The sequence below is a fragment of the Opisthocomus hoazin genome, chromosome 27 (assembly GCF_030867145.1).
Source record: "Opisthocomus hoazin isolate bOpiHoa1 chromosome 27, bOpiHoa1.hap1, whole genome shotgun sequence".
NCBI classification, from domain to species: domain Eukaryota; kingdom Metazoa; phylum Chordata; class Aves; order Opisthocomiformes; family Opisthocomidae; genus Opisthocomus; species Opisthocomus hoazin.
In genome coordinates this window covers 4929464-4955901 of record NC_134440.1, presented here as the reverse complement: position 1 = coordinate 4955901, position 26438 = coordinate 4929464, and the positions used below count along the sequence as shown (strand labels likewise).

Below are 26438 nucleotides of genomic sequence, written 5' to 3'. Positions count from 1 at the left end.
CAGCATGGATGCCAACGATCCCTTTCCACCGGCAGCGGGGTGCCCTGGGCCGGCGTGGGGGTCCCGTCCCGCCGTGGGTCACCGCCAGCTTCAGCAAACGTTCCGTCAGATTAAATCTGCGGGCCCAGCCCTCGCTGCTGCCGCGCTGCTCTCCTGCCAGCCCTGGCCTCGGCTGCCGACCGCGCCGCGACAACCGGCTCCGTCAGCGCGAAACACCGGCTGCGAGCCCGGCCGAGGGTGGGAGGATGAAGCAGCTGGCTTCTTCTACTAATTAATAATCCACTTGATTAAGAATTGACAGTCAATATGTCAGCAGCACAAGGACACGAGCTCCATGGGGCCAGCATCTTCCTCCTCATCCTCTTACTCCTCCACACCCTGGCCAGCCCTGGTGCTGCTCCAGCCCACCCTGCCCAGACCCCTCTTGCTGCCCTCTCTTGATTGCCACCTTCTGATGTCACGGATCATGCTGATGACATCATCAGCATCCTGCCTGCCCCCCCGCCCGAAAGGCTGGGGGTCCTTCTGCCCGGCAAGGTGACATCACAAGGGCCCCCTCTGGCTGATGATGTCATTTGTCACGCAGGCTTACGATGTCACAGGCTCCCGCCTTCACCCCAGGTGCCACCGGAGTGGGATGTCGCTGGTTCCCACTCGACGGCTTGGGCAGAATTGGGCCATGAAGGATCCCGAAGCCTTGGGGAGCGGCAGGGCACCCCCAAAACGTGGGGGGAAAGCCAGATCCATCCCTGGTGCTAAGAGCGAGCATCGTCCCCACCGTCCCCAGCAGGTGACATCACGAAGGCAGCACCCGGTTGGGCTGGGGACAGCGGATTTTGGGGGGCAACGTGCTCCCCCTCCTTCCAGCCCCAATTCCCCCAGCGCGGAGGCACGTGGGGAGGGGACGGTGTCCCCCAGGGCGGCTTTAGCACAGGGAGAGCACAGCGGGGAGCGATAAGAGCATCTCCCCCGGCCCCGCGCGGGAATGCAGAGCAATTAGCTAATTGCGGTGGGAGGTGGTGGCGGGAGCCTGCCCCGGCCCCCCTGGAGCAGCGGAGTGGGCTCCGTGTGCGGCAGCCGCACCGCTTCGTGCTTAACCTACATTCGCTTTTGTCCCGGCCAGCGCAGCCGGAGCGTGCCCGGGGCCCTGCGTTCGGCTCAGCACGGCACGGCACGGCTCGGCATCCACCCGGCACCGGGGTCCTGCTCAGCAGCCCCCAGACCCACATAAAGCAGCCAGGGCTCAGCCTCGTCACTCCTTACGGGGCTAAATCACAGAATCACAGAATCCCAGAATGGTGGGGGTTGGCAGGGCCCTCTGTGGGTCACCCAGCCCAACCCCCTGCCCAAGCAGGGTCACCCACAGCAGGCTGCACAGCACCGCGGCCAGGCGGGGCTGGAATATCTCCAGAGAAGGAGACTCCACAGCCTCCCTGGGCAGCCTGGGCCAGGGCTCCGGCACCCTCCGAGGGAAGAAGTTCTTCCTCGGGTTCAGCTGGAGCTTCCTCTGCTCCAGTTTGTGCCCGTTGCCCCTTGTCCTGTCGCTGGGCACCACTGAACAGAGTCTGGCCCCATCCTCCTGAAGAGCTGGGGTAAGCAGGTCCCGCTCAGGCGGAGGCAGTGACACGATGACATGCCACTGGGCCACAGCGTGGGGTCCCCAAGATGGGGATGGGGTGTTGCCTCCTCCCTGGGGGCAATGGCAGAGCCCCTTCCCCAGGGCGTCTCCCCCCGAGCATCCTCCTCCATCCCTCCCCGGGAGGAGGGCAGCGCTCGGCAGCCTCTCGAGGAGCAGCGTGCGCTGACGACAGCTTCGACCGAGCTTTAATTATCTGACGAGTCTCGGCGCTCGCAGCCGCTGTACTGCGAACAAACAGCGGCCGAAGGCGCCCGCTCCAGCTGTGGCACAGGGGCCAGATGTGCAGCGGGGGGGGAGCACCCAGGAGGGGTGGCAGGGGACACTGCTCGGCGGGGACTGCCCTGCTCTGGGATGTGGTCCCGGGGACCCACAAAACCCCTTTGCCCTGGGGGAGGGGGGGGTCTCGGCAAAAGGGAGCACCAGGAGCAAAGGTTAAATCCCTGGGCTGGGGACTGGCCCCAGTGTCCCCCCAGTGCGTGGTGATGTTGGGGTGCAGCCCATATGGCTGTGTCCCGCTCCACCCCATCAGCACCCAGCCCCACTGCCCTCTATCTCCCATCTGCACCCCCCACCCCGAAGGTGCCCCCCACCCCGTGACTGAGCACCCCTGGTGTCACCCCCCAGGCTAGCGGATCTGGGGTCCCCATTTAAGCCCGTCCCCAGAGAGCTGCACCCTCCCCTGCTCCCGCCTGGACCCGGCCCCACGCACGCTGCCGCCCTCGCAGAGCTGGTCCTCACAGCAGCGGCTCCGCAAACCTTTCAAAACCAAAGCCCAAGCCCTTTGGGGGGGCTCATCGGGACTTAGCGCACCCTCCCAGCCCGGGAAGGGGCTCCTCCAGCCCCAGACCCCCGTGAGCACACACGTGGGATTGGGATATGGCTGTAATTACAGGCAGCGAGTGCTCATGGCAGCCTGGGGACCAACAACCACCCCGGGCGCAGCGGGAGAAACACCTCTAATTATCAGTCCCAAGTGTTAACGGCAAAACTTCCTACTGCTGCTGCCAATTAGTGGCTCCCGGGGGTGCCACAGGCCACCATCCCCGCACCCCTCCATGGGTCCCGCTGGGGCGGCAGCCGATGCCACCAGTGCCACTGGGATGCTTACGGTGGTGCCGGGCTCTGCCTATTTATTTTATTTACAGGAGGTCTCGATGATCTTCAGGGTCTTTTCCAACCTAAATGATTAGAAATGATTCTGTCTCCTCCTGAACGAAGCATGTGGGGTTGGTTCCATCCCTGCAGTGTCTGATAACCCCGGACGGGACCCGTGGCCTTGCCGGAGGGGCTGCGCCGGCGATGCCCGGCTCTGTGGGCAGCAGCACGCCATGTCCGGAGGCAGCGAGGAGAGAGCGAGTGAGCCAGCACCTCCCGAAAAATCTCCTCGGGAGGCTGCAGAAGCTGGATGCGGGGTTGTGGCGGGGAGAAAACGCAGCCGTGGGTCTGAGGGATCCTTCTTTCCCGCAGTGGTTTCTCTCCCAGGGGGGGATGAGCCCTCCCCTACCCCAGCATCATCCACCCCGTCTTTCCTGGGACAGCCACAGCCTGTCCCCGTGGCTTCGGGGCAGCCTCGTTGGTGTGCGGGCCACTGTTTGGGTGCTGCACCCAAAGCTGTCAGCGCCCCGAAGTGACCCCTCTGCACTCCCTTTCCCCCCACCCAACACCGGCGAAATATCCTGGTGCATCTCCAGGATAACAGGTCTGGTGGGTGCTGGGGGGACCATCCCCCACTCAGGGTTCTCCTCCGGAGCCGACGGCTGCTGGGATGGGTTTTTTTTTACAGGGATCAATTTTTCCGCCTTGGCTGCCGGCGGGGAAGGTCGGCGCTGGGGAAGGGGCCGAGGCGGCGCAGCCGGCGTCGGTAGCGCGGCAAGAAGGGGCCATTGTGGCCGAGCGCAGCTGCGCGGGGCGCGGGAGAGGAGCGACGGGAATGCAAAACGCCGGCGACGGGAAGGGCTGGGGGGATCCACCACCCCCAGGGGTTTTTCCCCAACCTGCACGTGCCCCGGTGACAATCGGGGCTTTAAGAGGAGCGATGCCATCCTCTGTCCCAGGAGCTGCTGCGGTCCGGCATGTTCTGTCCTGATGGGGCCATGTGGGTGCTGGGGACACCTTGTCCCCCCCCGTTCCCCTGCAGAGCCACTCAGCGAAGTGGGGTGGTGGTGCTGGGGTGCTCCCAGGGTGCTGGACCCCTTGGAGCCTGGCTTGGGCCACCAGCAACCTGCTCCAAGGCCGATGGAGACGCGTCCTTGAACTGGTGTGACAAAGCGGTGCTGGGGACGAAGGGGAGGACAGCGAGCAGCTCCGTGCCCTTCCCAGCACCCCTCTGCGACCCGGCGGGCAGCAGCTCCTGTTTCTCTCGCCGAGCCCTCGTGAATTATTGAGGCGCTGCCTCTCTGAGGACGCTCCCCCAGCCCGGAGCTGAGCCCCCCGCCCCGGCCGGGGGCCGCAGAGGTGGGGAGCAGCCGGGGCCGAGGCCGCCGAGGCGGGGTGCACCGTGCGAGAGGGAGCGGGACGGGACGCGCGACCTCCCCGAGCGCGCGGCGATGCTCGGCGTGCGGGAGAGGAGCCCTCGCAGACACCATTTCGCTGCGTTGAAAGGAGGAGAGGAGGAAAGGGGGGAGAGCGGCAGCACGTGAGCTGGCCCGGATCCTGTTTCTTCTCTTTTTTGTATTCTCTGGTTTCGTGCAACGCCAGCTCTCAGCCCCCGCTGCTCGGCAATGGCTGCTCCATCCCCAGCCGGTGCCACCAGGGATGGGGCTTTGCTGGGGCGAGCCCTGGCATGGCCCCCGGCCGAGCACCACCCTCACCCGCTGCTGGGACCCCGGGAGGGTTTGGGGTCCAGCCCCAGGGCTGGGGGCGAGGTGGGGAGCTGCCCAACACAGGGCTCTGTCCCCATGACGCTCCCGGGGAGGGGCTGGAGAGAGGGAGTGGGGGTCTGCATGGTGGGCACGTGGGGGGTGCACTGGGGGATGCAGGGTGCCCCCCACACACCCAGCCCATCCCGTCACCCTCGGCAGCACCTTCAGCAACGGCCCGAGTGGGGTGAGCACAGTGGCCAGGGCTGCTGGGGTGCCCCAGCGGTGGGGACACGGGACGGGACAGACAGCAATGGGGATGCAGAACAGGGCAGGAATGGGGACATGGGACAGGGGAGGAACGGGGACACAGGATTGGGCAGCACTGGGGACATGGTGACAGGGAAGGAAGAGGGACAAAGGATGGGGCAGCACTGGGGAGATGGGACAGGGCAACAATGGGGACACAGGACTGGGCAGCACTGGGGGCATGGGACTGGGTAGTACTGGAGACACTGGACTGGGCAACACTGGGGACATGGGACTGGGAAGGAACAGGTACACAGGACTAGGCAGCACCAGGGAGATGGGACAGGGCAGGAATGGGGACACAGGACTGGGCAGCACTGGGGACACGGTGCCGGGCAGCAGCTGGCCCTGCCAGCAGGAAGCCACCACGTTCTGCCGGTGCTTCCCCGGCTCCATTCACCGCCTCCCCCCCGATCCATCACCATCTCCCCAGCCCACAGGCCAGCGCCGCGCTGCTCCCGGCTCCCGGCCGGGTCCCCATCGCCGCACGTGGCCACCGGGACCAGACGAGCCCGGGACGGTGATTTATGCCGGCCGGGTTGATGCCGCAACTGTTCAGCAGCTGCTCCGGCTGTTCCGGCACAGCGTGGGGCTGCGAGCAAATCCTCGGCGGCAGAAGGAGCGGGGGCTCGGGGGGTGTCGGGCACCGCCGTGGGGTGGGGGGATGCCAGGGCTGGAGGGGGGTGGGAGGACCCGGGGGGGCTGAGGTTCACTTCCCAGCCTCTGCGTGAGACCAAGCTTCAAGTCAAGGCTCCGGTTAATCCAGCCTTTAATCCGCTCGAAATCCCACCTTTAATCTGTTTAACGCTACCTTTCGGAATTAGGATCCTGCGCGGCGACTCCTTCCCACTGAGCCGGGAGGAGGAGGAGGAAGAGGAGGATGCTCCGACAGCCCCGATGCTGGGGAGCTCGGGGATGGGGGTGCAAACCCCGGCACGGCTCGGCGGGACCATGGGGCCCGTGGGGTCCTGGGCGGAGGAACGAGCCAACAGCCACGACGCCCCGGTTGCCGCACCCCGGCCTCGAAACCCCTCCATGTGCCCAATGCCATCCGGCAGCAGGGCCCAGCTGCCTGGCTCGGGGGGCTCCCCACGACCCCCGGGGAGACCCCAGCCCTGCGCCCACCATGGAGGCTGCACCCACCCCCCATCACGCTGCCAGCCCCACGCTCCCCTGGCCCAGCAGAGGAGACAGAATCGCAGAATCCCAGCATGGCAGGGGTTGGCAGGGCCCTCTGGGGGTCACCCAGCCCAACCCCCTGCCCAAGCAGGGTCACCCAGAGCAGGCTGCACAGCACCGCGGCCAGGCGGGGCTGGAACATCTCCAGAGAAGGAGACTCCACAGCCTCCCTGGGCAGCCTGGGCCAGGGCTCCGTCACCCTCAGAGGGAAGAAGTTCTTCCTCGGGTTCAGCTGGAGCTTCCTCTGCTTCAGTTTGTGCCCATAGCCCCTTGTCCTGTCGCTGGGCACCACAGAACATAGTCTGGCCCCATCCTCCTGACCCCCACCCTGCAGATATTTAGAGGCATTTCTAAGGTCCCCTCTCAGCCTTCTCTTCTCCAGGCTGAACAAGCCCAGCTCCCTCAGCCTCTCCTTGGAGGAGAGATGCTCCAGTCCCCTCCTCATCCTCGCAGCCCTCCGCTGGGCTCTCTCCAGTAGCTCCTCGTCTTTCTTGAACTGGGGAGCCCAGCACTGGACACAGCACTGCAGATGGGGCCTCACCAGGGCAGAGTAGAGGGGGAGGAGAACCTCCCTGACCTGCTGGCCACGATCCTCTGGATGCACCCCAGGATCCCATTGGCCTTCTTGGCACCCAGGGCACGCTGCTGGCTCGTGGTCAACCCGTCGTCCACCAGGACACCCAGGTCCCTCTCCGCAGAGCTGCTCTCCAGCAGGTCCCCGGTTTGTGCTGGGTGGACTGGGGCTGGGTGGGGGTTTTAGGGCCTGGGGACAGCCCCCTTCCGCCCCAGACCCTCACCCGGAGCCCCCACCCCCGCCGCACGCCAGCCCCAGGACACTGTTCCGCACAATGGGTGAGAGCCGGGCGGAAAGGGGCCCGGTGCAGGGATGTTGGCACCGGAGCGGGCGCCCCTCGAACCCCCGCGCCATCCCCCCCCCTTCCACGGGTGTCGCATCCTCGTGGCACACCCGGAGCCCCCCACGTGTGGACAAGGGGAGGCCTTTGCGAGACCCTCACCCCCCGGTGCTGCTCACGCTCAGCCCGGTCTACCAGCGCCCTCCTAAGCCCTCGCTCAGAAGCACCCCGGTGCCCCGCCAGCATCCCGCTCCGGTTCCACGCGTGACCCCCACTCATGGCCCCTCCCCCACGCGTGACCCCCCACGTGTGATCGTCTCCCCACGTGTGACCCCCCCCACAGACCCCGCCGCGCCCGACCCACGCCGCGCTAACGGGCCGGGCCCACGCACGCCGCGTCCGCGCCCACGGGGCCGCCCCGGTCCCGCTCCCACCCCCGCGGGGGACCCCCCGCTGCACGCTCCCATTGGCTGCTTCGTAGCAAGCCCCGCGCCGCCATTGGCTGGCACAGCCCGCGGGTCCCGCCCCTCCCCGCCGCCGCCGCCGCCGCCGCGCCCGGCCCAGCTCCGGACTTGGCCGCAGCCGCGGGCGGGAGGCCCGGACCCGCCGGGCACCGGGCACCGGGCACCGGCTCCGGGGGCACCGCCGGGAGAGGAGCCGGCGGCAGCGAACCCCCCCGCCCGGCCCCGCCCCGCCCCGCCCCGCCGGGGGCACCGGAGCAGCCCCGGTCCCGGCGCCGCGCTCCCCCGGGGCAGGCAGCAGGTAAGGGCCGGCCGGGCTCTGCTGCCCGCCGGTGCAGCGCTGCCGGGATCGGGTCCCCCCGGTTCCCCACGCCCCCGGGGACGCTCGGTACCGGCCCGGTTCGTGCTTCTGACTCCGAAGCCTCCCGTCCGGTGGCGAGTGCATCCCCCTCCCCGCTGTCACCGAGCACCGACGGCCCCTGGGAGCCCCGAGAGGGGGGGACCGAGGGTTTGGGGAGCCCCGAGGGGCGGGAGCTGCTGGGCAGGCAGAGCCCGGGCACCCCGGGCCGTGCCTCAGTTTCCCCACTCGGGGAAAACCCGGGGAGAGGGCGTTCTCCCCTCAAACCGGGTGGGAAATCTGAGGGGGGGTCTGGCCAGACCGGCGGGCGATGGCTAACGGCAGCATGGGGAAGGCACCGGACCCCCCCGGCGAGGGGACATCGCTGCGCGCGAGGGCAGGGACAGACGCCCCATGGCAGCGCTTGGCGTCGTGCGTCGCCCCGTCCTTCCTCTGCGTCCGTCCCTGGGCGCTGCAGGATGAAATCGTCCCTGGAGAGACGGATCCCTCTGGCGAGGCCGGATCCCGCCCGGAGCAACAGAGTTGGGTGTAAAACTTCCCAACTCCCACCAGACAAAGCTGCAGCAGCTCCGGAGCGGGGAGGGATTTGGGCCAGGAATATCCTTTGCCAAGCCCAGCGCCGGATCCGAATTGTCCCGTGCAGTTTTTCTCCCGTCCCGGAGCGGCTTTGTCCTCGCCGATCGCCAGGTCGGGAAGCGTGTGGTGCGCCGAGGTCCCCGTCGCGGGATGGACGACAGACAGACCGTGGTTTGGCCTGTTTCCCCCCCCTCACGCCCCGCTCCGTTTTCCACTTCCCCACGAAATCTCCGGAGCCTCCGTCTGCTCCGAGCAAAGGAGGAAGGAAGTCGCTGCCAGAGAGATGATGGCAGAAAGAAAAGGAGGAAATGGAAGGCGAGACAGATGCTCCAAAATAACCCCCGCCTTCCTCCTCTTCTCCTCTTCTTCCTCTCCGCGCCGCAGCTGCCTCCCCCTGGGGGGGATTCCTTGAGACGGCACCGGATCATCTCCCCCATCCCCAAATCAGCACCCCGACGTCGCGCCGGGGGTTGTCACCCCTCCTCGTGCCGCCACCCCGTTCCCACGCCGTGCCAGCAAACGGGAAGCGCCGGCGGCGGGATTCACCGCCCACGCCCCGGGGTTGGCATCGCCGGAGCCCCCTTGGATCGGCCGCCCGGCTCTTTGCACGGACACGTTGGAGTTGCCGGGGCAGATCGGTGTTCCCAGGTATCGGTGCGTGCCGGATTTGGTGCGGAGGAGGAACCACAAAGCTTCTGCTCCTTCCCGCAGGTTCGCAGCGCCGGCGCGGGCACCTGCGGGAAGGAGCTGATGGAATCGGGGAGTTTAGATCCCAGTGCCAGAGATGGTGGGGACAACGATGGGGACGTGGCCAAGCGCTCGGCCGCGCCGCTGGCACGGGTGCCGGGAGCGAGCGGAGCAAGACACAACCCCCAGCAGCGCGCGGTGCCCGGCTGAGGTGATGCCCGCGCTCCCCGCAGCATCCCCGCTCCTCGTAGAGCCGCGGCGGCCGCGGGGGGGGTTGTTTTTTTTTTGCCATCCTTGCCAAGAAATGAGTTTTTCCTCGGGCGAGGTGTTTGCTCAGTGGCTTCCTCGCTTGGCCTCGCCCTGCTTGGCACACACGCGCCGGATCCGGTGGCTCTCGGTGCTGTTTGCACCCATGGCAACGTGCGAGGGGCGGCTGTTGCTAAAGGCGGCGTGCGTCCTTCCTCCTCTTCCTCCTCTGTGGCCCCAGCGCTGGTAAAATGGGGTCTGGAAGCTGGAGGGGGTCACGGGTGGTGGGGGACGGGCTGGTGACGGTGGTCGGGCTCTCCGGTTACATCCCCGTGCCGCACCGGCGCTCCGACCCGTCTCCTGTAATCCAGCACGGCGGCTGGATTAATTAATTATTAATTAATTAATAGGGGTTGGAGGTGCGGGGAGCTGGTGGAAAGCGGTGCTGGGGGCCAGGGAGCGGAGCAGCAGGATCCCAACCACTGCCCCGGTGCTGGGCCTCGGGATCTGGGGGTCCGGGCGTGCGGGGGTGCGGGGCAGGGGTGTTTTCCGGAGCGGCGGGAGGGAACAGCACATGGGATGGAGGGAAAACCACGGCCATCTCCACCAGTAAAGGGTTGCCCTGGCTGGGGAGACGACGCTTCTGTGTCGAAGGAGACTTGTAGCAAGGCTGCTACAGGTTAATATGGCCCTGGTGAGGAAGAGGGGGAGGAAGAGGAGGCAGAGGTGCCTCTGCTCTCAGCTGGAGCTCCACGGAGCCCTCTCCTCACACCACACACTTACTCTGTGCCGCCCCATAAATTAATTAAGCGCTTTTGCTTTCCTGCGTGAAATATTCAGCCTGGTGCAGGGGGAGCCAGGGGTGGCCTTGGGAGGGATGACGAGCCCATGGAGCCACCGGTGGGTACCGGGTGCTTGGGGGGAGAGGGATGTTTGGAGCAGAAATAGCCCCGGGACAGCGTCGCTGCTGGATTTGGCCCCTCTGCCGTAGACGAGCAGCCAGCCGGTGCTCTGGCCACGGCACGTGCCAGCGCTGCCGACCCCAGGTGCTGGCAGGGTGACAGGGTCTCGTGTTCCCCCCCCTGCAGACGGGAGCTTTAATTGATGCTTTTTTTAACGAGAGGGCCAGACTCTGCTGTTGCTTGTGCCCGTCGTGGTGTAGGAGACGTTTTACAGGGGGTCCCCGTGGGATGGGGGGCAGAGGTCGCAGCCCTGCCCGGTGTTGGGTGAGATGCTCGTGGTGCCGGCCCGGTGGGGAGGAACGCCGAATCTGCGGGCGGAGGTGCGGGCAGGGCTGCCTGTCCTCTGCCAGCGCTGGATTCGGCCCTCGGCTCCCCTGCCCTGCGGCGGCACGGCCAGGATGCTGCTGTGCTCCGGCGCTGGCACGCGTCCGTCCCCAGGGCAGGGACTTCGGCCGTGTCACCGCATCCCACCTCGCGCAGGACATCCGGATGTCTCAACCTCCAGCCGAGCCCTCACACAACACTCGGGGCTGCAAACCTGCCTCGAAACCTGCAAAATGAGTGGAAGCCCCCCAAAAAAAGGGCTGTGACTGTCCCCAAAGCCACCGTTGGGACCGCAGCCCCTCCATGCTCTTCCGGAGCAGGGAGGGACTCGGTGAAAGCAACGCCCGGCTGCTCTTTTTTGGTGGAAGAAACTGGTTTTCGAGGGCGTTTTCATTAAAAAGAAGAAGAGGGGGGGAAAAAAACAAGCCCTGAGCCGGGCTGGAAACTTCAGCGACAGGAAGGAAACGGGGTGGTTTATTTCGGTCTCGAGTTCGCTCATCGGGGCAAGGCTTGCCTCTTCCGTGTGCCGATAGCAGCCCCTCCATGAACAATGGGGTCGCGGGGCCCTTCCCGGCAGGAAAACGGCTCGTTCCAGTGAAATCTCCCGGTTGGTGCTGAGTCAGCAGGTCCTGGTGGGACAGAGTGTGGTGCGGAGGGTGCTGGGTTCACCGGCCAGGTGCTGAGCGGGAGCAAACGTGTGACGAGGTGAGCTCGGGTTTCCTTGGGGCTTGCAGCGAGCGACCTGCGAAACAGCCCACGGGCACTGGAGAAGGAGCAGCTCACGGTTTGCGGGTCTAGGAAAGACCCCCTGCCAGCGCTTTGTGCCTCAGTTTCCCCCCACGAGCGATGCTCATCGCCCCGGTCCCCGGCGGGAGAGGGCTGCGGGGCAGCCGGGCGTTACCCAGCGCCGGGAGCAGAGGGCTGATCTGTTATTACAGTCGCTAATTGGGAGCTGCGGGCGTGCGGGGCAGCTCGCACGAGCTGCTGCTTCCTATTTTTTACGGGCTCCGTAGGTGCCGTTTGCACGCGCTTTATGGCTGCGGTCGCCCAACAGATAGCTCAGGCGTGGGAATTCCTGTTTATCCAGGCACCGCTCCCGGTAGGAGCCCAGGACACCCCACAACCGCCGCGGGACGTAGGGGAGGGGGCTTCCAGGGTGCCAACGCCGTGGCAAAGCCTTACACCTTCCGGAGACGCTGCCCGCCGCGGGCAGAGCGAGTCTCCTGGGGGGAGAAGATGGAGCCGCGCTGCCTCTGCCCATCCCGCCCGTCCCTGCGGCTCGGCTCCGGCAGCACCGCGCGTGCGGGGCCGTCGGCGTTAGATGAGCCTGACCCGCCCGGGAGCTGCGAGAGCAGCCTCTGCTTTGTCATTTCTTTCTTATTAAGCGCGAGAGGCTCAGCTCGAAGCTCACGCTGGCGAAAATCTGATGTTTTCACGTCGAAGGAAATACTTACAAACCTCCGTGTTTTTCCTAAGGGCTGTAAATAACCCCACACGCGGCTGCTCACATGGGGACGGTGACGGCGGCTCCGCTGCCGCTCGCTGAATTCACGCCCTCGCAGAGCCTCGGCCGCCCTCGGGCTCGGGGAGCTGGGTGATGCCTGGGAAGCCAGGGCTTGCACCGGCACCCACGCACCGCTGCCCTGGCACCGTTGCTCTCGCACGAGTGAGACGGAGCCTTGGCCGCAGCGGGGTTTCTGAGCCCGGCGGGAAGCCGGGGTTTGCTCCCGAGAGCCCGGCGTGCGCTCCGTGGCAGGAGGAGCGGGATCGAGGATCCCCGGAGGGGTCCGGGACTGGGTGGGGGCTCCGCCGGCGGGGTCCGCAGGGCTGCCCGCGGTGGGGACAGACCCAGTTCTGCGCTAGAATGACTGACGGGGCTGCAGATGAGACCGCTCTCCTCCTCTCTCTATACCCATGGCCAATTTATCCCCATCCATTCTCACACCGGCAGCATCCTTTAGCTTAAATAGCTCTTCTCTCCTCCCTGGTGATGTATTTATAGCGCAATCCCATCCCTTCCCCGCTCTCGCTTTGCCAGGCTGACCGTGCCACGTGCAGGCTCTTGCATAAGCAGCCCCCATCTCTGCCCATCCATCCTGGCGCGGGAGCTGGTTTGTTATCATGCTGTTCTCGCCTCCCCGTGATTTGTAGCTCTGCGATTTCCCGGGGCAAGACGCATCTCCAGGGTCGGTGGCGTTTTATTCATTCACAGCAGTTTTTAAAGCCGCAACCTGCCCGAGATGATTGATTCGGTCCCGCCGGGGTGCGGGGAGTCGGGCTGTAGGTGAGCCGAGGTGAGGGTTCTGGCTTGCTGAATTATTCACCGCCATGCGATGCTCGCGCTGGCTCCGGAGGAAGCCGAGATGGCAGCAGAACGAGCCTGAGTTCCGACGGCGTGGTCGTGCCGGGGTGGGCAGTGCCAGGGAGAAGGGCTTCGATGCACGTCGGTGGGTTCCACAAACCGGCTGTGCCGCCCTGGCCTCGGTGAGCGCCGGGCTGTACGTCAGCACATGGCTGTGCCGGCTGCGGTGGGTGACTCAGCCATCACCTGGGCTGTCCCCAGCTCACCCTGCAGGAAATGAGTCAGGTTTTAAGGAAGAAAAAATGTTAAAATGATGGGGCAAGAGTCCTTCCTGCACGGGGAGGAGGGCGGCACCGGTCGCAGGAGGGAGACGGGGATGGAGGGTCACAGGCGATGCTCAGGTAGGGAGACCTCACTCGCCTCCGACGCTCCCCATCACGCTGTAGCTTCTCCCCAGAAGTAGGGGGAAGGAAGGTGGGAACACCCTGTAACTCATCCCACCAACAAAACCAGGGGTGTGAACTCAGCTCTTGCCTACCCTGGCACCCAGGAGCTTCTCTCAGTCTTGCCGTCGGCTGAAGACGCTCTTCCTCCTCCCAAAAGGCTGGGTAGGGAGGAGAAGGGATGGGGACTGATCCAGGGCGTGGGCTGAACTGTGTGTGTGTGCCTCTTCCCCCTGCAGAGATGGACACCTTCAGCACCAAGAACCTGGCCCTGCAGGCCCAGAAGAAGCTCTTGAGCAAGATGGCTACCAAGACCATAGCCAACGTCTTCATTGATGACACCAGCAGCGAGATCTTGGACGAGCTCTACCGGGCCACCAAGGAGTACACCCACAACCGCAAAGAGGCCCAGAAGATCATCAAAAACCTCATCAAGATCGTCATGAAGTTGGGTGTGCTCTACCGCAACGGGCAGTTCAACCCTGAGGAGCTGCTGGTGATGGAGCGCTTCCGCAAGAAGGTGCATACCTTGGCCATGACAGCCGTCAGCTTCCACCAGATAGACTTCACCTTCGACCGCAGGGTCATGTCGAGTGTGCTGACGGAGTGCCGGGACCTGCTGCACCAGGCTGTCAATGGCCACCTGACGGCCAAATCCCACTCCCGCATCAACCACGTCTTCAATCACTTTGCGGACTACGAATTCCTCTCGGCTCTCTACGGGCCGTCCGAGCCCTACTGCACCCACCTGAAGAGGATCTGCGAGGGGGTTAACAAGATGTTGGAGGAGGACAACATATGAAGTTGGCCAAGATGGGCCACTGGCAGCGACTGCTGGACTCTGCCTCCTGTGAGACTGAGGGCAGGACGTATGCCTGTTTTGACCATCACCAGGCTTGACGTCCTCTTCTCCTCTGTAGTGCTAACTCATTTTCTCCTTGTTTCTGCAAAAGACTGAACCTCTTGACTTTGTCTAACCCTTGCCTAGGGTCTGCAAACTCCCCCTGTGCTGGGCTGAGTCGTCTCCAGGTGATCCTGGGATTCAGGGCTCCAGCTGTACAGTTTGATTTCCTTTGCCCACGAAGTGCTCTTAGCTCGGAGTCCAAGGAACTGGACTCCTCATCTTGAACTCTATCGTGACCCTCCTGGGGGAAAACCAAACCAAAGACGTGTGGTGTGTAACACCTCTAAGGTGTCTCTGAGCGGGTGGGCGGTCGGTTGGATGAATGTTTGTGAAACCCTGTTACTGGAGAGTTGTGGAGCCCCACGGTTATCTTCCAGCAGCTCCATGACATGGTGGGAGTAAATCATGGTCCAGGTTTGTGCTGCGCAGGGTAGGAAGGTGCTTCTGCACCTTGCAGGCTAGAGTGGGCTTTAGCCTCCTAAAAGACGAGTCCTTGAGACCAGAAGGATCCCACCTTGCCTGGGCAAGCGACTGTCCCTTGGGGCACGGAGGGAGCTGGAGGGACCTGCTCCTTCCCTGCACCTCAGGAACACCCCGTCATCCACCACCCAACGCCTCCCACCAGCCTCCCGCGACGGTACCACTGCGATGGTTCCAACGCCGTCCTCGGTGGTTGTCCAGAGCTCTCCCTGGGATTCCCTACGTTTTACATGTCCTCGACTGAGTTGTGGTGGTTGTTTTTTAGCAAGCTCTGTAGCCCTGATGAGTTATTTAAATAAACTCACCTGTGTGGCCTGGGTGCTCCATGAGGTTGATACAAAGGTGGTTGACAGCGATAAAGTGAGTCAGTTTTGTCTCTTAAATAGCGGTCGCTCTCCACAGCCTGGAGTTTTTGCTCTCTGTCCCCCCAGCGTCACTGCTGGCCAGGCTGCCCCTGCTCTGCACCACAGAAGCTCCCGGCTTTGCGTGGCCGGAGCTGCACTGGTGGGAGGAAACACGGTACAAAACCCAGCACAAACCAACAGCAAAGGTCTTGGGTCTCAGGAGAAGCGAATCCTGCTCCCACGCAGACACCCACGCGCGCTCCTCCACATCCCCGCGTCCCCTCGCTGCACAGCGGGAGCTCAAAAAGCACAACCCCGACCGCAGAAAGCAACGGGCGGCTTTGCACAGCTCAATCCAGGCGTGTTATAAAAGCGTTGTGCTCTCCGAGCATGGATGCACCAGCCGTGGCCCGCTTCCAATGCGCTTGATCTGGGCTTTGAGCACCGAAAATTGCCCTTTTAGCATACAAGACTCTGTACAATCTCAGGCGGCCTTATCTCCCTGACCTTCTTGTGCCTCCTGTTCCATGGGATGTCTCCAGGCACAGGAGGCTGCCAGCGCTCGTGGGCAGAGAGCGGCTCCACGGCTCCTGTTCGCTGCTCCCTTTCCACCGCTGGCTCGATGCGCTGATACCTTTCAGCCTTCAAGATTTAAAAAAAGAAATAAAGCCCCTATCTCTGTCATTTCGTAGGCCTGGCTCCAACTATCACAGCTAATTTAATTTCACGACGCGGCTCGGGGTGCGGGGTGAAGCACATTTACAGGTGTGCACGGAGGAGAACGCGGCCAAGATCCAGCGAGGTGTTGGTCCCTCGGGGAGGGCAGGGTGAAGCCGGCCTTCGGCATGCGGCGTTCGAGAACAGACGCTCCCGTTCCCCGCCCCGGGCTGGCAGCAGCTGTCAGGTACGTGCCGAAGAGAAGCCGGAGCTAGAAACAGCTCGGCGCCGTTACCGGCAGATGCGGCGAGCCGGCAGAGCGGAACGGGGCTGATGCGGCGGCGGCGGCTGCGCTGACAGCCAGGAACGCTTCGCTGTTGTGTTCTGTTCTCGAGGTGCGTGGCGGCGGCAGCTGCAAGATGCTCCTTAATCGCATGGAAGATCTCTGCTCAGCTGAGCCCCGACTCACGGCTGTTCCCTTTGTCCCCTGGGTTCTGTACATCCTAGGACCACGCTTAACCCACCGCATGCCTGGCACCGGCTTTCCTTCACACGCAGGTGTCTAATCTGGAACCTTTCCCCCGCACCCCACGGCAAACGCCCGCCTTGTTCCCCAGTTCTTGCCTTTTTGCGCTGGGGAAGCCCTGGAGAGCACACTCTGCTAGAAGGGCCGTTTTATGGCCGGGGTTTCCCACCCCAGCCCCGGCGCTACGAGTCTGGGAAACGAGTCCCTGCAACTCCCCTTGGTCTGGTTCCCTCCCAGCTACTGGTTCAAGAGGGAGAAAGGCCAGAGACCAGCAACACCAGTCCCTGAATGCGCCTCGGAGCGCAGGTAGGAGCACGCTGGGGACGCACCTCCTCGCTCAGCAGCACTCCTGGGCCCACACAGCAGAGAAAGCAGCATCTGGGAAGAGCCTGGGAAACGGCGCTTGTAAAATCCCCAGGGCAAAGCACCCCCAGACTGCCAAAAACCAGGGAACTCCCCCAAAATGGGCAAAGCAGCTACCAACGACCGCAGGCATCACTGGGCATCAAAAGCGCTCGTCAGACAGTGCTGGGTTATGCAGAGTTACAGCTGGAGCCTTGCTCTCATGTGCTGGCTCTCCTCTCGGGTGGGCCGAACCCCCGTAAACCCTCTGCAACCTCCAACCTCCCGCGCAACATCTCAGCTCCTCCTGGCCAAGCAAACGGCGAAGGTCGCACCGCTCGCTGGGCATCCAGTTGGAGAGGGCACGAGTCACAGAGCAGAGAAAGCTCAGGCCAGAGCATGATGCTTTATTTCTTTATTTGTGTTGTATTTACACAGGAAAGGAATTCCACATTCCCTCACTGTTATTACTCTAGATAAGAAAAAAATCACTTCCGTATGTAGAAAATAGTCCTGCAGTTGTACTAAGACATGAAAGTGTTGCTTGGATTGATTCCTGGGTTGTGTCAGAATAAGCAGCTCTGCCTTCCCCATGCCAAGTCATCCCAGCCCGCGCTCTGCACCAGGGCAGGTCCAGCACATCCTCCCCAGCGAAGTTCGGTAGCCGCACTCAGCGAGGAGTCAGACAGCTTTGGCCAACTCCATCCTTTTCTTCCCCCTCCCACCCAATTTAATTATTTCCTCCTGTCACGCTTGCAGAGAGAAAAATCCTGCCTCCTCTCCAGAGACTACAGAGTTAACAACTTTCCTCTAGCAAACCGTGTTTAAATCCAGCCACTTATCTTTCTGCATTGCTCTTCCCAGCCAGGGAGATAAGGAGCCCCCGTTCCAGAGGAGCTTTGCCATATTCAGCAGATCAGCCGAGCAGAAAGCGGGCGACAGAATGGCTGGCTGCAGATCAGGAGTCTCGGAGGTTTCCAGCTGCAAAGCACATTGTTACTCTGACACAAGACAGAATGGATCTGTCTTAACACCTCCAAGCGCCACTTGCGTTGGACCCTAGCACATTTCAATATGGAAAACATAAAAGGTTTGGCCAACCAAAACAACCCGCCGTTAACAAGCAATCCTCTTTATCTGCCATGCTCCTCCAGCCAAAACGCCCTGCCCAGCACCGGCCTCGGGGTCACAGCTCGTCACGGGGCGTCTTTGCTACAATCATGAGTTTGGACAGTTCAAAACGGAACTTGCCTTCCTTGTGAGACACTGGAAAGAGAGAAAACACGCTTAGGATAAACAGATGGCGAGGCACGAACAAAACAGCCCTGCCGGTTCCTTTCTGGGATGACAGAGCCAGCAAGTCGGGCATTGCACTTCCTCCTTCTGCACGCGACGAGCATGTTGTGACAAACCCGCTCTTCTCCCCCGCTAACTTAACAATTACACTGGGACAGGACGTGCAAAATCCTGCTGCCAGCTACGGATCGAGAGCACTGTACCCCTGACTCCGCAACGCGCGCTGCCCTCCTGTACATTGTCACCTATCTGCAGCAAGCTCAGCTGCTCACCTCCTGGTAGGCAGCCAGCCTTGCCTGCCACACCAGCCCCTTTCTCCCACAGTTCGCTCGGTCACAAACCTGTTGTTTCGGTGATTTCAAATTCTTCCTGTTTTAAGGGGATGTCGCTTTGTCCGCCCACTGCAGCCTGAGACTGAAATGGGAAGGAAGAAGGTTTAAGCAGCTGAGGCAATCCAGGAAGCTACTGTATTTAAAGCAAGCAAACAAACAACAGCACATTTTGAAAAAGAACAAATTCACATTTTAATAATCTGGAGTGAAAGTATTAAGTCCACAAAGGAAATCTGAAGGAAAATCTCTGGCTATTTTTCCATTTCACAAACTCAGGTCCTTCGGGTGACCGAGAGCCTCTCCACTGCAGGCTGGGAAATGGAAGAACGAACCGGACAAAAGCACCAGCAGAGGTTTTATTTACCGTGTCACAGGCAATTCGTTGAGGCAAACCAAGACTCCCCTGGTGCAGTGCACCCTGGCAGGACGGTGTCTTCTGTAGGTGACCCTGCGTCGGCAGGAGGGTTGGACTAGATGACCCACAGAGGTCCCTTCCAACCCCTACCATTCTGTGATTCTGTGAGTCACTGACGCTGGCAAGGCCAGCAGTGACCCGATGGCACTGAGGGAGCAGAAATGCAAGGGCGCAGGAGAAATGCAAGGGCGCAGGAGAGCCTACCTGCAGGCACTCTCCGGCTGCCACCACTCTCTAATTAGGGACGTGATGGAGTACGTTTTATTGCACAGATGTCTAATAAATGTTTTCCATGTTCAACTCATGTTTTATAGCAGCCTCCCACACGCCTCCTTCCAAGTGATCAGCTGGGACTTACATAAGCCATGGCATGCTCTATCTTGGCTCCTTTCACTTCAGCTTTAAACTGGGTAAAGAAGAGATACGACTTCCCTTGGGGCCTGAAACAAGAAAGCAGAGTCGTTGACAGGGGCAGAGAGGGTGGAGGTGCAGATGAGCTCAGGATTCATGGTTATCCCTCCTGCCACAGCCACCTCTGGCTCTTGCGTAGCTCAGTCTAGTGAGGAGGGTGGAGGGGGGGGGAACACAGCGTTTAAAAACCACTGCCCAGCTAAAGAGCCCACCCAGCGTTCCAGCATCTCCAGGGGGAGGAAAGCCCTCCGGTGCTGCCCTGCAGGAGGCAAACCCAACCAGGAGGCAGGGTCCCTGCCCCGGATCCCACCTGCCTTATTGCTGCTTTTGCCTCAGAGAGTTTGGCGCTAAGGAACACACCTCCAGATGGAGCAGGAGAAGAGCAGGTTGTCTTCGCTGACCCCAGTGTTCATCTGCCATTGCTGCAGAGGGGAAAGGTCCAAACAGTCAACGTGGGTCAGAGCCTCCCACTTCCCGCTCGCCCCTGAGGCTGTTCACCTCCCCTCCCAGCTCCAAGCATGACAAGCTTCAGCTGTTCCAAAATAACACAACATAACTACACAACGGTTGCTGATGGCCCCTTTTACTCTGTGTTGCACCAAGGCCAAGGCCTGATTGTCCTCTCCTCTCCACAGTTTCATCAGTACAGTTACAGGAAAGAGTTAAAGTCTCATTTCCCTTTACGCTAAAAGAAAAGGGCCTGATCCTAACAGGACTTGCAGATAAGAAAGTACAAACTGTGTATCTGCACAGCACTTACTGCAGCAGCAGCAATGCGAGCTGCAAAAAACCTTCAAGCCTCCTAAAGAACACAGGAGTTACTCCTACGAGGTCCTTCCTACCAGCCGGGGTATGAAAATGTCACTCCCTGTTCTCCAGAGACATCCAGCCCAGAGAACTGTTAAGCCTTACAAATGTCACAGCCTGGCGAACCACAGCATCACTGCAACACACGAAGGACAACTCCGCCCAGGGAGCAAATCCAACGAAATCCAAGTTATTCTGCAAACATACAGCCTTGGAACCGGTGCAGCCACCCTTCCTCACGGCTCCCGGTCCCTGGCGTCAGCTCGTCACAAACGAAATCGTCCCGGACAGCTTCTCGCTCTGCGCAGCGTAAGGGAAGCGCTCGAAGGTTCGCCCAACTCACCTCGTTCGTTCCTCCCTGAGCTGCGTACGTGAAGGTGCAGGTGTAGTCGCCCTGCGAGAGGAGAACAAGGCGATGAGCAGCCTCGCTCGAGCAGGGCCTGCTCTCCGTTCACCGCCAGCCGCTTCTTGGCGATGAGGCCAAAGCTGGGGACACCCGAGGGGATCAGCGGGGGCTGCAGGGTCTCGCCCCGGGGGTGACCGAGGAGGAGCGGGCACCACGTCCACGTCCGGGCCTCGGCGGGGAGCAGAGCGAGCCAGGGGGTCAGCAGGACTCCGGGGTGGGGAGCCTGGGGACCCGCAGCCCCCTGCTCCACGGGGCCCCTTCCACTTGGCAGTCTCCTTCCCATGGGGACCCTCTTTCCTTGAGTCCCCCTTCCCCCCGCGAACCCTCGGGGTACCTCCTCCCTTCGGAACCCCATCTTGGGGACCCCCTTCTCCTCGGGGGCCGTCCGCCATAGCAAGCCTCCCTCCCTGGGGACCTCCTCCCCGCGGAGACCGTCCCACCGCGGGGAGCCATCTTCCCTGGGGACCCCCTTCTGCTGGAGACTCCCCTTTGGGAACCCTCTTTCCCTCGGGGACCCCTTTCTTCGTGGGGACCCCCTTCTCCATGGGGACCCTGTTCTCCGTGGGGACCCTCTTCTTCGTGGGGACTCCCTCCTTCCATGGGGATCTCCCCGCCTTTGGAGACCCCCCCTTGGGGACCCCTCTCCCTCCGGGAACCCCCTCCCCGAGCAACCGGCTCCCTAGCAACAACTCGTCCCGCCTCCCCTCCCCAGCAGCCAACCGCCGCGGCGGGAAGAGGGAGGGACGTGCCGTGCGGCCAATCAGCGAGAGGCGCGTACCCTCTCCTCACGCCCGCCCGCCTCGCCCCTCACCAGGCTCCGGGAGAAGGAGTGCACCTCCCCGCCGGGCCGCACGTCGAAGCTGGCCGTGCTCGGTTCCTCGGCGGCCCGGGCCGCCAGACCGAGCAGGGCGACGGGCACCAGCGCGGCCCACAACCTCCGGCCGCTCCTCCCGGAGCTGGGCGCCGCCATCTTGGAAAGGAAACCCGTAGTACGGCGGGCGGGAGGGGTCAGCTCGGGCGAGCGGGCGCCTCGGCGGCCATCTTGGATGTGGGCAGGGAGCCCGGGCGGGTTAACCCTTGGAGGACAGGGGAGCGCTGGGACGAGGGGCATGGGGACACTGGGACAGGGATCCACTGGGATGCGGGACAAGGGGGCACGGGGACGGCCGTCTCCCCCCCCAGGGCCGTAGCTCTGCTCTGTGGCCGCTCCCACGGGGGACGTGGGGCGGCTGTGGGACACGACGGGGAGCCCACGCTGCCACGGGCCGTGTCCCCACGGCCCCTCTCACCCCAGCCTTGGCTCCCGCTGGGCTGCTGGGCTCTGCCTGCCACTAAATCCCCCAAATTATCCAGGGAGGGGAAATAAAAAGCAGGGTGGGGGGAAACGGTTCATTTTCTGCCTTTTTCACGCATATTCAGCCCTGTTTCTAGAAGAGCTGGGCTTGCCTGCGCAGCGTGGCTGCCTCAGCCCCGGCGCGGTCCGGCAGAGCTGCAGCCACAGCCAGAAAATCCAGCCCTGGCTGGTGGCCTTTGGGATTCGGCTGGAAGGGAAAGGGGCCGCAGGAGGGGAAAGAAGGGAAAGAGAGGGCCAGGCTGGGAGGAAAGGCGCAGGGGAACAGCCTCTCGCCGAGCATCGTGCGGACGGAGCTTTGCCTTTCCCACCAGGAAAAGGTCCAGCTGCATCGGCTGTGCCTCAGCCACCAAACCCTGCCCGGCCGCCGTTCACAGACGCAGAGCTGTTAGCCGTGCCGCTTTTAATTGCTTCTCACCGCGCAGAAACACAAAGCCCTTTCCAGAAGGAGACAACCATGGATCCACAGCCAGGGCAGGGAGAGGCAGGGATGGAGGGATGTCCCGGCTCACAGCACGGGGAAGCTGGCCTGGCTGGCCACCCCGCACTCGTTGCTGGCGCCCTTTGGCAGTCGGATGTAGCCCTGCTCACCCCACACCTCCGACCAGCTGCAGGAAGAGACAGACGATGAGCATATCCGCATTCCCATGCTCCGGGAGGGCGAGCGAGAGGGGGACGGGACCCTGAGCACCCCAGGGACAGGGATGCCCCAGCCACGCATGGCAGGGGAAGGGGTGGTGGGTCTGGGGGGGGACCCTGAGCCCCTGCCTGTTCTTTAGGATCCAGTAGCTCACGTTACGCCCGCTCTCCTGGCTCGTGCCGTAGCCAACGGCCAGCATCCCATGGTTCACCCGCTGGCTGCAGAACACACTGCTGAAGATACCTGGGAAGAGCAGAGCTGGGGTGAGCTGGGGGCCAGCCCCCATCGCGTCTTCTCCGGGCAAAGGCAGGGTGGACGATCCTATTCTGCTGGGGAAAATCCGGCTCAGGAGCCCACCTCCTGCAGCGAGGCAGCCCTGCCTCAGTTTACCCATCCACGCCACGAAGAGCAAGACAGTACCCGACTTGTAGAAGTGGAAGTAAAAGCTGCTGGCGTCCACGGCCACAGACACGGGGCCCACGGCCGCCACAGCCTGCTCCAGCGCCGTCTCGCTGCCTGAGGCTACCAGCCAGACGGCAGAGCAGTTGGCCGCCCTGTCCCGGGGGTTGTACCTGCAGCTGGAGGTGTCCTGCGAGGAGGGAGAGTGATGCCGGGGCTGAGACCCACCACACTGCTCTGCCCGCGTCCCCGGGGCCACCCACTGTCCCTCACCGTGGCCACGTAGGGGTAGACATGCTCCGAGTTCAAGCCACCGTTTTCGTGCACGTACTGGAAGGCGCTGGTCATGTAGCCGCCCTGGCAGCCGTTGTTGCCCAGCTTTCGGGAGCAGTCGATGAGGTTCTGCTCGCTCAGCACCACCAGCTTCCCGGTCCGGTTGAAGACGAGCCCTTCCAGGGCTCCCGTGGCACTGAAGGCCCAGCAGGACCCGCAGTGCCCCTGCGTGAGATGGGGACAGCAGGGGGGTCACGGAATCACCCCAAAACCCACCGGAGAGGGATGCCGTGACCACCCAGCGCTGCTTGCCAGCTCCTCAGCTGCAAAACTGCAGCGGCCAAAACTACGGGAGCTGCTTCTCTAGGTTGCCCAGGGTTTTTTTGGTGGTTGGGAGGATGCTGCTGCCTGTTTCTGCTGCCCAGAATCCCGGCACCCATCACACAGCCCTGGCTGGACCCCTGCCCTGTGCCCACCTGATTCTTCACGGGCGTCACATAGCCCTTCGCCCGCCAGTCCACCTCCGCTGGGGTCTTCACAGCTGCCGACGCCTGGAAGAGCAGCGCCGGCTTCTCCTGCCACGCCGGGGTGAAGCCGTTCAGGAGCTGGTTAAACTCCTCGTCGGTCTGCAGGTCGCCAAGGGAGAATTCATGTGACACCGTGAGCATTCAGCTGGCAACATCGTGGCTCCCCACCGGCCAGTCGACCCCAGGGATGCAGCCCAGCCCCGCGGACACCCGCAGCTCCCAGCAGAGCCGGCTGGGGGTCCCCACTCCCCGGATCAAGCCCTGGTGTGCTGATGGGGTGCAGTCCCCTGGTGCAGGGAGGGGTCCCCGGGGAAGGTGCCGGCGTGTCAGCAGGTACCAGGTCCCCGTAGTGGTTCATGGCCAGGCGGAAGGCGTGCTGCCCCCGCGACTCCTCCCGGTTGTGCTGCTGGATGCGCCGCAGGTTCTTCTCCCAGACCTCTCTGCGGGCAGCCTCGGCCTCCTGCCACGGAGCAAAGTGGCAGTGGGATCAGAAACATCCCCCGGGAGCATGGGGACATGGGATGGGGTGGGTAAGACTCTCCCGAGCCGGCCCTGGCACGTGCCGGGAGGCCTGGGGGGAGCAAGACCTACCCCCAGGTACTCCTTGGCGTGAAGGCTCTTCCAGCCTTGCCAGGCCTCCTCCAGGGCAGGGTCCAGCGCCGCGGTGCAGCCCGGCAGGGCCAGCAGCAGCCCCAGCAGCACGGCCATGGCACCCAGCTGTGGGGACAGCCAGAGTAGGGTCAGGGGCTCCTGGGCTGAGCCCCGTGGCTACCAGCCAGGACCAGAGCCCAGGGCCATGGGCTGGGAGCAGGACGAGCCTTTCCAAGCCCGGATTAGAGGTGAGGGGGGAGGCAGAGAAATGCAAACAGAGCTGCCCAGCCAGAGGGAAGAGCGACCCGCTGGTTCCTTCAGTTGCATCAGCTTTTGCGTGGCCACGCTGCTGTTTTGACAGGAGCTTTAGGAGGTCTTAGCTATCTTTTGGGTGGCATTTAACTGTCCTTTTTAGAAGAGGAATGATCAGCTTCGCGAGAGAGCAGAGCCTGGATGGCAGGAGGAGGCAAACGCAGACGAAAGGGCAGCGAGAGCGACAAGGACGGTGCTGGCTGTTCCCCCTCCCTGCAGCCTCTCCCCACTCTTCTTAATTGCAAAACCCCGCTGGTTTTTTCCCCAGCCCGGCCCTCTTCTCCTGCTTCCCACAGCAGCATCCCCAGCCGCAGCAGCGATCCCTGCACTCCCGAGGAGCACAGCTAACGGCCCCTGCCCGAGGATTTGGCACCCAGCGGGATCCAGCCCCACGCAAAAGGATGAGCAGGGACGGCAGGGTCGCCTCCAGACCCCTCCGGAGCAAGGTTTGCCTGTTGGCTGGAGACAACTCAGCCTCCCAGCCCCAACCCAGAGCAGCTCTGGGACTCGAGGCAAACTGGAGGAGCCCAGCAGAGCAAGAGCCGCAGGGCCAGGATGAAGCTGTTTTCACTTGAAAGCCAGTGGAAATCTGCACCAGCCTCCGAGCACGGGGCTCGAGCTGCAACCAGAGATCAGAGGTTTTTCGACAGAGGTGGGGAGCCAGAGCAGCCGTTGCTCCACGCCAGTGACTGAACCTCGCATCTGCCCCAGCATGAAGGCGGGATGCCCGTGCGTGCTTCACCAAAATCCCTCCATGAGGATTTTCCAGTATCAATTTACACGCTTTCTTTTTGCCAGCACCCACAGGCAGCCCTGCCCCAGCCCCCATTGCCGCCAGCCCCCCCCCACTGCAGCCATTTGTCTTCCTCACATCGCTGCCGCACACCCCGTGCCTCCTTTGATGGCCCCTGGTATTTCTGAGCAACTTCAGTTATTCTGGGGTGCTACTCTGCAAAACCACGCAGCCCATGGCAGAGCACAGAGATCAAATGCCCGAGACACCCCTAATCACCGGACAGAGTTTCCACTGACGTGGCTTTCTAAGAGCCAGACCCGTCATCGCACCTTTATCGCACGGGCTTTGGGAATGGAGAGGCGGGGAAGTTTTCCATTCAAGCATCTTTCAGGGTAACCGGTGGCTTTTCTGAGCTAATTTTGTAGCTCGAGCAGTGTTTTTGTTTTAAATATAAGTCATCAAGAACATCTGTTGTCCCTCCACATCCTCACACCTAAAAATAAAGCCCCACATGTTGGGTTTTCGTGGGAGCAATGCCTCCCAAGCCACTCCCATGCTTAGGCCCAGTTCTTGAGGAAGAGCCATTTTTGCTCGGTTTCCCCGGCACCGGTTACAGCACCCGCCGCTTCCTCCGGCCGTTACCGCTCGCTCAGGAAATTAACTCAGCTTCATGCTACAGCTGCAAATCCTCTATCCAAAAGAGACGGCATGAACCCAGCTGCACCGCGCTCCGCACTCCCACTACCTTTCCCACAGGACAGATGGGTGGGGGCCTCCCACATCATTTGTATTTCAATCCCCGGCAGAGTCTGGTACATATTGAAAAGCTCTGGACTGCGGTAGGTTGATTTCCCAGTTAATGCCTCTCAGGATTCTCAAGCCCCAAAAGAAGAAAGCCAACCCCTTTTTTTATGGCGTCAAATAATCCTAGGGCTTCAGAAGCAAGCTTGCAGGATCAAAGGAGCTGACAGATTTGTAAACTCTTCTAGACAAGAGCGTTTCAAGAGTGCATTGCAGGCATTTTAAGAAACACTTTCTCTTCTGGAACAGGAAAAAGCAGTTTAAGAAGGAAAAGAAACAAACCCTGCAAAATAAAGCTTCTTACCATCCACTGGCACCCACCCGGCTCTGAAGGAGGCAGGGAGAAAGGGGAGCAACTCTTCTGTCTGCAGATCTCTCTCAAGGAAAGTTCAGAGATGTGCAACTTCCTCCATTACATCCCCTTCCGCCCCTCCGACCTCAAAAGCTGCACCAGAAGTTACTCAAAGGGGTGCATCGCAGAAGCTAAAACACAACTGCAATAGTTTGGACAATTATTTGGGCATGGGGACAGGAATACGCTCACTGCCATATTCAGGAAACAAAATGCTCCAGCTGTAAGATGCTTTGCATTTAAAACAGAAGCCTCCAGCTTGCATCCTCAGGGCATTTAATAGCAGTTTAATTAATGCCTGACTCTTGTCGAGAAAGGAAAACAGCAAGGCCAGGTTTTGTAAGCTTTAAGCTCCAGAGAGGGCGAGCACAGGCAGGCCCAGCACCTGCAAAACACAT

General features: G+C 62.3%; 3 protein-coding genes across 7 annotated transcripts; 1 reads left to right on the top strand and 2 right to left on the bottom strand.

Moving 5' to 3' along the window:
• Positions 1 to 7465: 7465 nt before the first annotated feature.
• On the top strand, positions 7466 to 14846 carry TNFAIP8L1 (TNF alpha induced protein 8 like 1). 4 transcript variants are annotated; one of them, XM_075444325.1, is made up of 2 exons: positions 7466 to 7541; positions 13378 to 14846. In XM_075444325.1, exon 2 carries the CDS (start codon positions 13380 to 13382, stop codon positions 13938 to 13940), a length of 561 nt encoding a protein of 186 aa, XP_075300440.1. In that variant the 5' UTR covers positions 7466 to 7541; positions 13378 to 13379; the 3' UTR covers positions 13941 to 14846. The 4 variants fall into 4 exon arrangements, with proteins under 4 accessions (XP_075300440.1, XP_075300443.1, XP_075300441.1 ...); XM_075444328.1 differs by lacking the exon at positions 7466 to 7541 and adding an exon at positions 8527 to 8822; XM_075444326.1 differs by lacking the exon at positions 7466 to 7541 and adding an exon at positions 10859 to 11098.
• A 1945-nt stretch (positions 14847 to 16791) lies between these two features.
• Positions 16792 to 21055, bottom strand: MYDGF (myeloid derived growth factor). The gene is made up of 6 exons (XM_075444329.1): positions 20870 to 21055; positions 19996 to 20046; positions 19206 to 19267; positions 18793 to 18874; positions 18029 to 18101; positions 16792 to 17657 (listed from the first exon to the last, which is right to left on the bottom strand). The coding sequence occupies exons 1-6, from the start codon at positions 21026 to 21028 to the stop codon at positions 17578 to 17580; spliced, it is 507 nt and encodes a 168-aa protein (XP_075300444.1). The 5' UTR covers positions 21029 to 21055; the 3' UTR covers positions 16792 to 17577.
• A 755-nt stretch (positions 21056 to 21810) lies between these two features.
• On the bottom strand, positions 21811 to 26148 carry LOC104331591 (procathepsin L-like). 2 transcript variants are annotated; one of them, XM_075444321.1, is made up of 8 exons: positions 25993 to 26148; positions 23840 to 23965; positions 23586 to 23708; positions 23198 to 23347; positions 22722 to 22946; positions 22470 to 22638; positions 22178 to 22292; positions 21811 to 22017 (listed from the first exon to the last, which is right to left on the bottom strand). In XM_075444321.1, the coding sequence occupies exons 1-8, from the start codon at positions 25993 to 25995 to the stop codon at positions 21918 to 21920; spliced, it is 1011 nt and encodes a 336-aa protein (XP_075300436.1). In that variant the 5' UTR covers positions 25996 to 26148; the 3' UTR covers positions 21811 to 21917. The 2 variants fall into 2 exon arrangements, with proteins under 2 accessions (XP_075300436.1, XP_075300438.1); XM_075444323.1 differs by having other exon boundaries at positions 26010 to 26147.
• Positions 26149 to 26438: the final 290 nt, after the last annotated feature.